The sequence below is a fragment of the Arabidopsis lyrata genome (genome assembly GCF_000004255.2).
Source record: "Arabidopsis lyrata subsp. lyrata unplaced genomic scaffold ARALYscaffold_2, whole genome shotgun sequence".
NCBI classification, from domain to species: Eukaryota; Viridiplantae; Streptophyta; class Magnoliopsida; order Brassicales; family Brassicaceae; genus Arabidopsis; species Arabidopsis lyrata.
In genome coordinates this window covers 13,076,639-13,092,079 of record NW_003302554.1, presented here as the reverse complement: position 1 = coordinate 13,092,079, position 15,441 = coordinate 13,076,639, and the positions used below count along the sequence as shown (strand labels likewise).

The 15,441-nt window shown below is 34.2% G+C and overlaps 2 protein-coding genes, 1 long non-coding RNA gene and 1 pseudogene across 9 annotated transcripts; 1 reads left to right on the top strand and 3 right to left on the bottom strand.

Annotated features, from left to right (window-relative positions):
- Window positions 1-814: 814 nt before the first annotated feature.
- Window positions 815-2,192, bottom strand: LOC9324727. The gene has a single exon (XM_002887136.2). It carries the CDS (start codon window positions 1,959-1,961, stop codon window positions 1,038-1,040), a length of 924 nt encoding a protein of 307 aa, XP_002887182.2. The 5' UTR covers window positions 1,962-2,192; the 3' UTR covers window positions 815-1,037.
- A 3,206-nt stretch (window positions 2,193-5,398) lies between these two features.
- LOC9323247 lies at window positions 5,399-6,159 on the top strand. Its single transcript, XM_002888617.2, has one exon. It carries the CDS (start codon window positions 5,533-5,535, stop codon window positions 5,968-5,970), a length of 438 nt encoding a protein of 145 aa, XP_002888663.1. The 5' UTR covers window positions 5,399-5,532; the 3' UTR covers window positions 5,971-6,159.
- An 823-nt stretch (window positions 6,160-6,982) lies between these two features.
- Window positions 6,983-8,856, bottom strand: LOC9323246 (annotated as a pseudogene).
- Window positions 8,857-10,930: 2,074 nt separating this feature from the next.
- LOC110230621 lies at window positions 10,931-14,463 on the bottom strand. Of its 7 annotated transcripts, none has more exons than XR_002333742.1 (8): window positions 14,178-14,463; window positions 13,560-13,673; window positions 13,421-13,471; window positions 11,985-13,285; window positions 11,728-11,824; window positions 11,470-11,594; window positions 11,224-11,342; window positions 10,931-11,137 (listed from the first exon to the last, which is right to left on the bottom strand). It is a non-coding gene; the product is annotated as an uncharacterized LOC110230621 (long non-coding RNA). The 7 variants fall into 7 exon arrangements; XR_002333741.1 differs by having other exon boundaries at window positions 11,990-13,285; XR_002333745.1 differs by having other exon boundaries at window positions 12,015-13,285.
- Window positions 14,464-15,441: the final 978 nt, after the last annotated feature.

Genomic DNA, 15,441 nt, shown 5'->3' with positions numbered 1-15,441 from the left:
ACGAATAAAAAAACCGTGACTTCCAAAATCAAAGAACTGTTCAATTCAATGTGGAATGTGGTCAAAGTCTTGCACATATATTAACTTTTCACTCCCATAATGTATTTCGATCAACACGTTTCTGTCGTGTATTTCGTTGATTTTGACGAAGTTAATCATATTGAAATAGTATACGATAATATTAATAAGTTATATGTGTTCATTTTTAATAATATCAATTATGGTTGTTTATTTTAAAGCTTTTTTTTGTTGTTCCAAAGTTTTATTGTTCGGCAGAAAAATTAAAAACCCACCAATCGGGTAAATCCACCTAATTAGGTATTAAAGTTCTGGTTGATCGATTGAGGCATGAAATTTGTCCAAAATAACTCTATATGTGATCTATGTTGTGAGTTGTGACATCTCCACCAAGAACATTCCAGTTATGATGATAAAAGCACGATCTTGTGCTCTATTAGCCCGATTGAGATCACATCAGTACATTGACAAGGTTTATTAGCTACACCTCTTCGGATTCTTTTACCAAAAAAAACAGAACTTTTAGTATCCATAATTTTCTGTCTGATTATAATAAACCTAAATATATCTATGGATTTTTCTCAGAACTGATCTGTTATATATTCTTGTTTAATTCACATTTCCTTCTTATAATTTATTTTTACATAGTATATAGTATAAGACTATTTTTAGTTAAAAAGTCTCATTTTACATTAAAAATTTTCTATTGTTGAATATTAGTATTAAATTAGACCCAGAAACTCGTAACCGGCCACATTGGCTAGTGGCTTCACATAGACCCAGAGAACAAGTGAACTAGTAACCGACCAAACACACACGAACACTTTATTAATCTGAGGTTTTTATTCAATCAAAACTAAAATTTTAAAATAAATCGCAGAGAAGGAAACAGACAAATTATTTACAAAATGTTGCGTCGTTCTCATTCTTTTACATTTTTGCGTTGAATCTTTCGTCCGTCCCTCTTAACTTTAAGACGAAACCGTCCCAACCAATATTTTCTCTCGTCAACGAATCCGTCAGCCCGAGATAACGACGTCAGCGTCCCACCAAGTCTCAGCCTCAGATTCCGTCAAGTCCGTCAACACACCGTTAAACTTCCTCAAATCTCCCACGGCTATTTCTCCACTAACATCATCCCTGACGTAAACTTTCTCCACACCACCAGCATCAACACCGATAATATTCCCTAACAACCGCCCCGGCTGCCTCCACTCCGCGAGCAAAGCCGGCATCTTAAAACCGGCGCGTGGATCACACGCCTTCACTTTAACGGCGTCAACACCTTTCTTCTCCGCCGCCAAAAAAAGCGACGAGGTTGAGCTACAATTCTTGAGAAACGTGGCCACAACATTCTCATGATCATCATCATCGCCATCAATATCTAAATGATCCCAAAGCTTCACGACTCCACTCGAACCAATCCCACCAAGATCAGGCCATGAGAACAAATCTCCAATGCTACCACTACATCGCCTCCCCATCCATGTGCAATTACCATTTTCTCCCTGATCATCATCATCATCATAATAATCAGATCCTCTCACGCGGAAACCTCCGTTGACTCGTCTTCGATTAAAGATCGAGTCAACATCCTCATCTTCATCATCATCCTCATCCTCTTCGTCTTCTTCATCGTCAGATGAGACGGTAGACGAACAAGAAACATCGGAATCGCTATCGTAATCATCAAAAAGAGTTGGAGAAGAAACAGAGACATCTATTTTTATTAACCTAACAACTAAACTGTTGAGTTTACTAACAAAGTTTGTGAAATAAGCTAGAAATGCAATAATCAAAGCTCCCCATTTCCAAAAACCATAAGCTTGGTGTAACTTTCCGATTCCGGAAACAGCAACAGATCGAGAAAGAAACGAAGGATCATTAATCGAGTTTATTCCAACTTCGAAATCTCTTATTCTATTAATCACCGGTACCTCCATAATCTCTGCAGGAAGAAGAAAACTAATTAGGGTTTTTTTTTTTTTTTTGTTATGAGAAAGAGAAAAAAAGAAGAGAGATTTGGATGCAAATGCTGAAGCAAGCCTTAAAAAGACCAAAGTGAAGGGTTAGAGAGTCCACGTGGCGGAGAGCTACTGGGTGAAGATGAGAGTTTTATGGCAACACGTAGGAAAAAAGGTAAGAGAAAATGGGAAAGATAAGATACAATGAGTCAGCTTTCTGACAGATGTATTCTCTGTGTCTGTAACTATCTCACGACCACAATAAATAATAGTTTTGTTTTTTTGATAAAGTATAATAAATAATACTCCTTCCGTTTTCGAATAGTTGTCGTTTTAACTATATGCACAAAAATAATAAACTATTAATGTTGTTAGTTTTTTAATATAAAAATATCATTAATTATCTACCTAAACATAATTTAATCAATAGTAAATCAAGTTGCATAATAAATATAAATATAAAAAATAAAAAAGTAATAAATTTTGCATCGAAAACTGAAAACGACAACTAATTAAAAACAAAAAAAAATTCTCTAAAACGACAACTATTCAAAACCGGAGAGAGTAGTTTTGTTTATTTTTGACTATTATTATCATAAATATTTATGAGTGGTTCGAACCACCTACCACAATATAGCTTGATTTTTTTTTGGTTCACAATTATTGAAATAAGGTTTGGATTTGAGGCGTCCAAAATAATTGTGTTGGTGGTTATTGGTTACTTTGTGAAGCGGACGGATCATTGATGATAAAATATTTTTGTTTTTCTTAAGAATAATATGCTATGTGTTTAATATGACAACTCATAAAGTCAAATTAATAATATGACAACTCATAATATATTAATTTTGTATGTTTATATTTATATCAATGAGTATAAAAGGAAATTTCCAATATAGATACATGACCTTTCTTTTATATACATACTTAAAAAAGTTAACAAATAAATGAATTTGACTATGATTTCCACAGTTTTTTTTTCTTAAACTACTTACAAACTGTGGAAGCCCCCTTGGCCCATTGGTTGAACAAGGGTTAATTAATGCTTCTACACCCAGAGATTGGGGTTCGAATCCTAGATACTGCGATTTATTAATAAATTTGCAGATTATTGGAGGCAAGTGTGCAGGAGATCTCCAGCGATGTACAATTATAGCCGTTCGCCAGGATTCTACGCAGAGAGAAGTGTCAATCAAGAACATAAAGAAGGAGGTGAAGGAGGTGAGTATGAAGAAAAAGGTGAAGAAGGTGTCGTCTGTCGTGGATCTAATAAGGGTCGGAAGGAATTGTCCGTTGTAGAATCGTCTATGTAACAGTTCTCATAATTTGCAATAAATAATAAATCCAGACGTTAAAAAAAAAAACTACTTACAAACTGTATAAAGGATTTTCTCTTTAAAATTTGGCAAAAACTAATTTATTATTTGGAAAATATATTAAATTAGAGTAAAATCACAATTTGGATGTGAATTTTCGGACATATATGAATAATTATTGGAAATATAGTTTATCTATTCATGAATTATTATTCTTAAATAAACACAGACAAAGGGAAAGGTGCCAGAAGCACTCATATGGACCAATTTATGACAATTTGCAATGTAGAAACAACGACATGTTAACCACAGAACTAAAGCCACGTGTAATCTCCTGAATGAATAGAAGAAAAAAAAGCATTGTAGCCTTAAGATTTTCTTACCAGAATGACCTGGCGTTAGATTTGGTCCAAATCAGTGAAATCACAATAAACGTTTTTCTGGTTAGATGCACGCCACGATTTCGTCTACGAGAAGGCACAATTTAATCTTACTAGAAAAGGGGCTTATCAATTTAGTTACGTTTTTGGTTTTTACTCAAAAATAACTAGTATGTTCTACAAGAAACTTCGAAGCAAATCTAACTTGTAATAATAGATTGAAGTTAGATCTAAAAGCAATATGTATTTTTAAGGTTAAGAATTTTCAACAGCTGTATACCACAATAATTGCCATTTTGATAATTTTCACAAAACTTGAGAAACGTGTAGAAAGAAACTTCTTACTCCAAAATGATTTAACTTTTAATAATTTTTTTCATATTTTTCTATTAATTTGATATACGGTATATGAAATATATGTTTTATACTAAACAATTAAATGTGTTTTATACAAAATATTTATATTAAAAATCCAAAAGAACATTTGAAACACAAACAAGATTCAATGTAAAATGAAATGACTATTTATTGACGGTAAAAAAACAAAAAAAATTATTGACGTTAATGGGTTACACTGACTAATGTGTTTTCGATAAAAGGGGAGGCCACCAATTTGACAGCCGGAAAAAGTTTCAGAGTTGGGACTTGGGACTTGGGCCAACCGTGGTAGCTTCAAATTCAGTGATCCAATTCGTTTTTACTATTGAGCCCAAAAATAGACTCCCAAACCACTACGTAAATAAACATCAATAGGCTGAAAATCGGCCTATTATACTAAGTACGTTGGCCTAGATTATGCAACACTGACACACACCAATGGTAAAAGAAACAAAATAACAACAATCCCGATTTAAGATGTTGTAGTTTTGTCGGATGTGTACCGAGTTAAGTCAGAACTCAGAAGTTCTAAATATACATGAACCAACTTAAAGTGACGTGGACATAACGAGAAAATGTTGCAATATTCTCAACAAACAAGGTGAAGTTGTGATAACTACTAATGGTGATTTAAACTTTAAAGTTATTTCTAATCTATGAAATATAATTATATAAGGTTGTGGGATTGAACCTATTGGAGAGTTTAGTGAGTTTTTTGTTTTTTTTTTTTGCAAAATAATCGGCTTTAAGAATACTTATTACATTCAAGGCCGCAAGTATGACCTTGAACTGTTTCTATCCATTGGCCATTTCTAGGTATAAATAGATGTTGTCTAACAGAGAGTTTAAGAACTAAGAGTTTTGAGTTTTCTAATATAGAGATCGACAGACCAAGTGCTAGTGTGATTCCAAATGTAACAAGATCATGGTGATCTTGTTGATGATTGTGAGTGTGGATAGTTTTGGTTACAAGTACAAGGTTCTGTCTTGAGCTAACATCAAATTTCCAAAATTCCCATTTTCTTTAAACTTACTTTTTCCTTGAAAATTCTAGTAAGAATAACAGTATGGTCTCATTCTAAACACAGTAACACGACAAGAATTCTAATGAGAATCTATGACCAAGAAAGACTAACAGTATGCGTCTCTCATCTACTCTCACATTATTTCATTTTTCAGCAAATGATTCTTCCTTCTATGCACATCAAGGAAAAAAGTAAAAGAGCAAACAACATGAGAAAAAGCAAAAGGAATCGAATAAATAAACACTTTATCTTTTTCAAAATCTCATCAATAATGACAGAATTTGGAATTCCATTGGAAACTGTGTCCTTATGGTCCACAAAATTCCAATTAAAAGCACACACTTTCGAGAAAAAGACGCTTCAAAAGAATCAAAAGGACAAAGTTTTTTGTGTTGCCAAGTTTTGGATCCTTTTATAATGAACCTCACTTGAAAGCAAAGTTTCCAAATCCATGGCGACACTGCAGAGATTCAAGTTCTTGGGGACGCAGTGCGGAGTAGCAGCACAGAGCCCGACACGAAGTCCGAGTCCAAGGACAAGTCCGTTGGTTCAGCTTCGACAAAAGAAGACAACTCTAAAGATGCTTTTGAGTCTTGCATCCCCGAGTCGCCGAGAGCAGCAACCGTTGATTCAACATCATCACAAGGACGTAGCAGGACGCAAACTTAAAGACTTATTCGTCTCTTCGTCTTCCGTAGAGGAAGAAGAAGAGGAGGAGAGACCGAAGGGGAAAACAAAAGAAGAAGTTCTTGCAGCCATGGCAGCTAAATTGAATGCAACCGCTAGATTACAATGTGAGTCCACTGATACAGCACCCGCTTGGTTCGGATTCAGCAAGCGGCTTCTTCAGCGAGCTTGGCGACCTAAGCTCGGTACCATTCCTGAGTAATGTAACCAATTTTCTTCTCTTTTCTTATGTGACCTTGGAAACCATTAGTTTCCCACATGAATGAATAGATATGTTTCTTCTCAAATTTGGTATCCTAATAAAGACTGAGCAAAATTTTCACATTTTCTCATCATTAAGTGGCCCAAACTTGTAAAAAAGAAAGAGAATGGTTAAAGCCTTTGTTACTTATTTGCTTCCAAATGGGATTGGGGAACTATTGGTTTTATGATTAGCTTCCTAAGTCTTTGCGTTTCTTCTTCACAATTAACTAAAACTCTGTTTTTTTTTTCTGACTTTGGCTTGCCGGGTGTTTCCTGGGGAGACTACTTATGTAGAAGTAAACCTATGCATCATCTCATAGCTTGGAAATGTAATAAACGCTAATGGTGTTGTCCTCAGTATGTTATAGCATAGCCTCAGTAAAACCCCGGAATCCATTCGTTTCAAAACAGTCCTCTACGTTTATTTCTTGTCCTTGCTCTTGAAGCTTGGACATAACAGTATTAAATGTTAACATAAGAGCATTGTGTAATTGATGACCAAGGCAAAAAGTAAGATGGAGAAAGCAGGGGAGACAGAAGGGAAGTGACCTTGTGCGGGTATGTCAATACAGAGGAGATGAGATTACTTTAGATACAGAGGAGAGGAGCAAAACTTAATATTAATCTTGTCCAAAGTGGATTAGTTGCTATAGGTGTGGACCACCACCAGCAAACTGCAAACATGCAAGATTAAGAGCACACACAGATTGGTAAGCATTGAGTATACACCGTTTTGACTGGACCAGATCCTTTAGCTTTCCATAAACTGAGTACACCTGCGAATGAGAAGAGACCTCTTATGCCATTTGAATGATCTTAAGTAACAAAGAGAGGCAATTCTAATCCTGTGAAACTGAATACACACCACTGAGACTCATAAATAGGAACCAACAAGCAAGTGGAGTGGTGGGTGATTAAAAAATGATCACACTAGCCTCATTGTTCGTTTGCGATGACGAGAAATCACATGATTCACAGCATCACAAAATCTTCTTTTATTTTCTCAATTCTTTTTCGACTTAATTTCAGAAAACCAAAGTTGGTATTATAATTGATATTTTTGTAATTAGATTAAATTAGATGTTATATTATACTCCTAGCAAAATAGTTGACAGAACTTTTTAATTCTGTTTTACATTCGCCGGTTAGGTTCAAAGGTCAGCTCTTCCAGGATAGCGAGGGAAGGGAATAACGTCTCTAATATTATCCATTCCTGTAGCAAAGAGAAGCATACGCTCCAATCCCAGTCCAAATCCAGAATGCTTCACTGTTCCATGACGTCTCAAGTCAATGTACCACTCGTATTCCTTAATTGGTAGACCCTTCTCCTCCATTCTTTTCATGAGAACGTCCATACGTTCTTCCCTTTGGCTTCCACCAATGAGTTCTCCAACCTTTGGAACGAGGACATCAAATGCAGCAACTGTCTCTCCATCATCGTTAAGTCTCATGTAGAAAGCTTTGATCTCTTTCGGGTAGTTATAGACAATAACAGGCTTTTTATACAAAACCTCTGTCAAGTGTCTTTCATGCTCAGATGCTAAGTCCATTCTCCGCTCCACTTGGTTTTCAAATTTCTTTCCTTTAGCCACAGCTTCCTCGAGTAGAGTTATTGCTTTGGTGTGTGTTACTCGTTCAAACGAAGTCAAGGCAACCATTTGTAGCCTGTGAATGCAGGCTTCGTCGACATTCTTCATAAGTTCCATGTCATCAAGACACTTTTCAAGCAAATATTGCATATGTCTTTCACAAGTGCCTCTGCGCAGTTCATAGCTTCCTCTACACCGGCAAAAGCTAATTCAACCTCAACCATCCAGAACTCAGCAAGATGCCTTGAAGTGTGAGACTTCTCTGCCTGGAAAGTCGGGCCAAATGTATACACATCTCCCATACTACAAGCATAGGTTTCCGCGTGTAACTGACCAGAAACTGTCAGGTAAGCTTGACGTGCAAAGAAATCTTGGGAATAATCAATTTTTCCATGTTTTCTAGGTAATCCAGTCTCCAACTTATCAGATTGGTTGATCAAAGTTGTCACTTGGAACATTTCACCAGCACCTTCGCAATCACTTGTTGTGATGATAGGAGTGTGAATGTAACATATATCATGTTTATCACAGAAAACGTGGGCCGCAAGACAAATCTTATGTCGGATTCTTGTAACTGCTGCCATCGTGGTGGTTCTTGCACGAAAGTTAGTATGGTCTCTCAAATACTCTAGAGTCAGCTTCGTCTTAGGAATCGGGTATGGAGTTTTACCGTGTTGATCCACTGTTCCCACGTCAATGACCTTCTCAGCGCTAAGCTCAATCTTCTGTTTCGTAGCTTTACCTTGCGGAGGAATCTTCAAACAACTATCAATGGTCAGACTAGTTCCGGTCGTAACCAACTTGGAGAGATCTGATGCAGAAGCATCCACCTTGACCTGAAGATTCGCTGCGCAGGATCCATCGTTCACCTCAAGAAAAGCGAAAGTCCCTTTTCCTTGCTCTCTTCCCTTTTTAACCCACCCGCTGATTTGGACCTTCTGACCCGCAAGTCCAGCTCCGCCGTTGGGTCGACCCAAAATCGATCGAATTCGGGTCCGACTCGGAGACCAGGTTTTATGCACCGTTGATGACGAGGCTCCGGCGTTGTCCAAAGGGACGGCGGCTAATTGATCTGTCGGCGGTGGTATCTTATCAGCCATTATTCTTAAGCCCTAAAGAGGTTTCAAGGTAATTAGATGGATGTCTTCAAAGTTCGGATATTTTGCTTTTTATATGTGGTTAGAACATCTCTCTATGTTAGTTCAAATTAATTTAAAAAACTAAAAATTAATTTTCATTAATGAGATACCTATAATAAAGTAATGAATATTTTCTATTGTTATCTTTTTTTTTTTTTAAACATATCAAATTACATCTTATTTATTCAATTGTGTTAACTAATTATAGTTATTTTGTAAAATTAAAATTAAAAAATCTGAGTTTTTTAAATATTATTTTATTGTATTAACTTAAACAATAATAATTTTGTATTTTGTATTAACCTTGAGTAATATCAATTAAAAGTAATATTAATATATAATACACTTATGTATAATATAACTTTATTGTGTGTGTTTTTGTCAATAAACTATATATTAAGAGAATGAAGACACAAAGGTCCACCTATGGATAAATATGATCTTATTCTACCATCCCGAGTGACATTTTTTTGCAATATTTCTACTTAAGAGCATCTCCAACTGACCTTCATTTTTGTTTTCATTTTCGATTTTAGAGTAAAATCTATTTCAACCCATCTCTATTTTTATCTCTTAAATAAAGATCTAAATTTTTTGCTCTATATATAGATGATCTCTATTTTTTCCTCTATAATAGAATTAGACTTTTTTTAGAAGAAAAAATAGAGGAATATACTGGAGTAAAGTCCACCTCTATTATAGAGTTTCTCTATTTTAGAGGCAAAATTAGAGAAATACATTGGAGATAGTCTAAAGTGTTATACTCATCATCTATAATGAATTATCATACAATTTATTAAAAATTTGGAAATGTGATAAAATTTTATAAGGTTGCATATACATTGTTAGGTCTGGACGTTCGGATACACGTATTGATTCGGTTTGGGTTTAGGCCTGGAGGTTCCATTCATGTATTTTATATATGCAGGTCATGTTCGGTTTTGGTTATTTCGGTTCGGATATCCGAAACATAAAAAAAATCTAGAAAAATTGGTTTGATTTGAGAAAACTTTGGATAATTTTTTATAAATATAACAATTTTGTTTTCGATATTTCAATTATTTTAGCAATTCTAGTTATTTGATCTATTTATAATATTTGATATTTTTAGATTTATAATATTGGTATAATTGGGCTACATGAAGCCTATAATAATTATATTTTGGCTTCAGTTCGGTTATTCGAATATAGAAATCATCCATTCGGATATTTATTAGTGTTTGGTGCAAATATTTTGAAGATAACTCGATAGAGATTAGGAAGAATCGATGATAATAAGAAAGTGCTTCAAGTTTTGAGAGTGCGTAGATTTGTTTCTATATTTTTTTTCCATATTGTTGTCAAAATTATTTGAGCAAATTATATATATATATATATATATAGAACTAATTAAATAGAAGTACAGAACTAAATAGAAGCAATGAAGTGAGCAAAGAAGGAAGCGAGTATACAAAAAATGTAAGAAGCAATAAAAAAGTAAGTAAGCATGTAAGAAAACAATGAGAGAAGTAAAGAAACAAAGAATCAAAGAAGTAAACATGTAAAAGAGTTGAGCAACGAATGAATCAGTTGAGTAAGCGAATATATCAAACAATCAAAGAAATAAAGAAAGCGACAATACGTAAACAAGTTAATTGCATGTATGGCTCGAGCAAACAATTAAGGAAGAAAATAAAGAAAAAAATCAAAGAACCAAGAAGCAAGCATGCACACAAATTAAGAAATGAATGAAGCAATATAAAGTGAGCAACGATCAAATAATCAAAGAAACAAACAAGAAGTAAACAAGTTAAACATGTAAGCAAACAGAGAAAAAAAAACAAGAAAGAAACAACGAAGAAAAAGAAGCAAAAGAAGCAACGAAGAAAGCAAGAAAACAATGTAAGTAAAGAAGCAATCAATGAATCAAGAAAGTAAATATGCATGAATGTAGGTATAGATGCACACATGAATGTATGTTGTATGCATGTATGCATATATGAATGTATGGATGAATGAATGTATGTATCTATGCATGTATGACTGTATATATGCACACATGAATGGAGGGAGATTTAAGATCACACTATCAAAGAGGTCGGTTGTTCTGACAGATTTTCAGAGTTCTGGAAGCTGAGTGTGGAAGAGGATGATCAAGCTTCGGCCGTTTACAAGACTGTATCTCCTTTTTTTTGATCAAAAAAGACTGTATCTCCTTTATCAGCTAATTTGGCCATTAACCTACCTTTGGCTCATGTGAAGAGTCGACCAGTGGGTTGTCAAACAATGTCAAGCAGCGATCTGCAATGAGAGGAATTCCATGCTCCAGAGAATAAAGACACACGTCTGCTTATTTCAAATCAACGTTTTATGACTTCTTTTTAGCTTTGCATTTGCATCCCAAATCTGACCAGTGTGCCTAGTAAGTGTTCACATTAGAATTCCATTAGAAAGAGAAGAAAACCGTGAGCAACAACTACACATTGTTGAATATGTAAATCTTACCATCCACATCACATATAGTATATATGAGAACTTTGTTCTGTAGAATCTTAGGCCATCCCCTTTTTTCCTGTCCTTCAACAGTAGTCACAAACATTTTCGGAGTTTGGGCATATAGACACCTAAGATTGAAAATAACATGCTATAGGAAATCATTAAGAAGTTTAGTTTGGATTGTTAGTGACAAAGTATAAGGATGGTTATAGCATATTTCCAATCTACTAGTCGTTTAGCTATGAGCATGTTTACCTATTTAGCTGCCAGGCACTATCTCTTTCCAATATGATCAGTTTTAGCAATGAAGCTTTGAAGCTGCAATGATACTATTATGCTTGCTCCGCATCGTCTTCAGTCGAAGTCTCAACCTATAACATCTATTCCTTAAATATATTAACCTTTGAGAAAGAGAAACAAGCTTTACCTTGTTCTTCCCTGTTAGCTAAATCGAATATGCATAAATATGAATGACCGAATTAGAATAAGAACAAGAGGACTAAATTACAATACCTTGATGCATTCATGTTTCTCTTACTAAATTATATCGTTCTCAGCAGCTTAATGTTGTACTAATTCCCACACCAGGAACACGATTATGGAAATCCATCTGAAACAGCAGAAGTTAATCACCAAATTAGATAGATTTACAAAAGTCTCTTCTCTTGTTCTATTTTTTCAAGCTTCTTCCCTGTGGAAAACACACATTTGTTAACTGAATCAGAGACTCAATAATTCAATTCGATTAAGAACAAGAGCATTAAATTTACATTACTTTGATGCATTTCTGTTTCTCTTACTAAATCATGATGATGATGGTTGTATTGATCCCATGAACACTTATTAACGAAATCCAACTGAAACAGCAGAAGTTCATCACCATATATTAGCACAAAGAAAAATATCTGATAAAATCAGAATGAAACCTGGAAAAGGAAGCAGATAAGCGGAACTCATTGCATAGATAATCTTCTCTTAGAGACTTTGTTCTTCCTGCAACTTATGCCATTACTTATACCACATACTAACAAATAACAAAATTAGAAACAAACCAAGAGAGAAAGTTAAGAGGAAGAATAATCGTAGAACTTGATCCTTGTCTTTCCGATAGTCTTTGTGGTAGCAACATTAATGATGTCGAGGACTTTGCCTTGTAACCTAGTACTATTAAAGCACAATAAATATTAAAGTGGAAAATAAACTGAGACAATTAGAGAGCAAAGAGCAAGCGATAGAAAGTAAGAAGCCGTCTTTCGGCTAACCTAGCCTCGGTAAAGAAAGAAAGACCGTAAAGAAACACGGAAGCAAGTTAACTAAAGAATTAAGGAAAAAAAGACAGTATGTAAGAAATTAAGCATGTAACCAACGAAACAATGAAGCCAATTAACCAAGGAATCAAGGAAGAAAATGCAAAAGCAAGCAAGTTAGTAAGAAAATAATATAATCCAGGAAGCAAGAAAGGAACACAAACAAACCAAGAAGCTGGTAATTAAGCAAGGAATAAAAAAATAAAAGAAGAAAACAAGCAAGTAAGGAATGAAAGCAGAAAGTAACTAAGGAAAAGGATCAGACAATGAATCAAGGAAGCAAGTGAGTAATAACAAATCAAAGAAACATATAAACAATTATGAATAAATGTATGTATGTATGCATGTAACAAATGCGTAAACAGGGAATCAAAGTAGAAAATAAGGAAGAAAGTTAGCACGCAAGTAACCAAAGAAGGAAGCTAGGACATATTAGCACGCAACGCAAGTAACAAAGGAGGGAAGCTGATTAGTAAGCAAGGAATGAAGAAAGAAAAAAGGATGCAAACAAGCAAGTATGTAAGTAAGTAAACAGAGAATCAGACAAAGAATCAAAGAAGCAATTATGAAAGTGCAAGGGAAGCAAGTATGCAACTATCCATGTATGTATGTAGCATGTATGTATGTATGAATGCATGGATGCATGAATGTATGAGTGCATGCATGTATGTGTGTATGCATTCTTCAATTGATTACCAACAATCAATCAAGAATTCTCTGTTTTCTGAGTTTTAAGATACGATTCTAGGCTCTGAAATTTGCAGCTGCAGAAGAAACATGACAGAACATCAAACTCCAAGAACAAAATCAAAAGACCAAGCAGAAAAAAAAAAGATTAAAGAGAACATATTTGGAAAAAAAAAAACTAAGACAACTGTACTTTGTGTTTATTAACATACCAAAGAGCAGCTTCCTTGATTAACTATGATGAACCAGAACCACAAAATCACCTGAAATAATAAGAACAATTTTGTAAATATTTCCAAACTCTAATTAGCACAAAAGAAAATAGAAACACATAGGTCAGAAAAACCTCACCAGTTTTAAATTCTTCATCGAGAACTAACTTGATCAGACTCCAAAATTTCCATAACTTGTTTCTCTCCATATAGTTCAACTAACCAAAAATTCCAGAAATCACAAGAGATAATCCTGAAAATAATATTAAAATGGTGGATCAAATGAAAATCACAATCAATTCAATGAAAAATACACAAGTAGAGAAGAAGAGCGTCGTCTTCTTCTTCAATGGCAAAGAAGACTCAAACACAGTGATGCAGCAACACAATCTATACTAAACACAGAGCATCACAACACCACTTTATCTTTGATTACCATCCACAAAATCTAAGCCATAAACAAATCTTCCAATCTCGCGATCGTTATCAAAACCAAATCAAACAAATCACAATCGGCAAAAACTTTCGTAAATGGTATTGACGATGAGATAACAAAATCGATCGTGACAAATCAAACGCCGGAGGATTAACGTACCGATCCAACAAATTAAGTAACATGAACAAATAAAGAAAACTAATCTAATCAAGTAACAGAGAAACACAATTCATAAAACAGATCAAAATCGAGGAGTCATAATCATCGGAATTGCATCTACGAAACCCTAAATTCGAGAGTTTGATCTCTCGAGTAACTAACCTTAGAATCGATAATCCTAGCCGAAGTGAGAGATCGTCCTTTCAGGATCATGATCGTCGGTGACCCAAGCAACATCGCCGGAAAAAAAAGCACCGGTACTTAACTTCTCCAGACATTTTGCGAAAATGAGAATTTAGGGTTTTCTGAAAAAATGAGAGATTTGTAGAGAGATTCTGCTTCTTCAAACGGTCTAACTCCGATTTTATTCCGTTATATAGAAGAATTCGAAATTTGAAAAATAAAGATTTCCAAGACAAAAGACCCGTTTCGAAAAATTCCAGCTGTGTACACGTCATAATTGTCATGTGCAACAAGCCAACAACAAGTTTGAGCTAAACCAGGATTTTAAATTTTTGGTTTAGTGTGAAGGCCTGAATTTCTTTTGGTTAAAGCATAACCATGATGTAACAACCACTGTGATCTCATGAACGATTTTAGATTGGTTCGGTTTTTATTTTGAAATGTGACCTTAATTTCTAAGTCTAACCTAATTAGAGCGAAGCAACTACAGTCAAACTTGAGATCATGCTATTTTATTAATTTATAGTGATATTAGTTTATACTTTACATTAATATTTATTAACTAATTGAAAAATTTGTTTCGATTGTTCAAGTTTTAGAAAAATATGAGTTGAGACAATTCGATATACATAAAACTAAGGGCGACTCACAAAAATACCCCTTTTCAAAAATGCCCCATTTAGCTGTCCATTTTTAAAAATACCTCTTTTATGTACAAAATGACTAAATTACCATTCTTTTAATAAAAAATATCACAAATATATAAGGAAATATAATAAAATTAGGTCCACAAAATATAAAATATTTTTTGGCGGGAAAAGTGATCCCGCAATTTTTCCCGCCAAAACACTTGTAAAAACTTGTAAAACCTTTAAAATACCTTGTAAAATTTTTTCCCGCCAAAAATTTTTTTTTTGCGGAAAAAGTGATTCCGCAATTTTTTTGGCGTTAAATTTTTGGCGGGAAAAATTTACAAGGTATTTTAAAGGTTTTTTACAGGGTATTTATAAGGTTTTACAATGTATTTTAAAAGGTTTTACAACGTATTTATAAGATATTATAAGATTTTACAAGCTATTTTATAAGGTTTTACAAGTTTTTTATAAGGTTTTACAAGTTATAAATACCTTATAAAAGCTTATAAGTACCTTGTAAAACTTTTTAATTCCATTGTAAAACCTTACAAAATACTTGTAAATACTCCGTAAAACCTTTAAAATACCCTGTAAATTTTTTCCGCCAA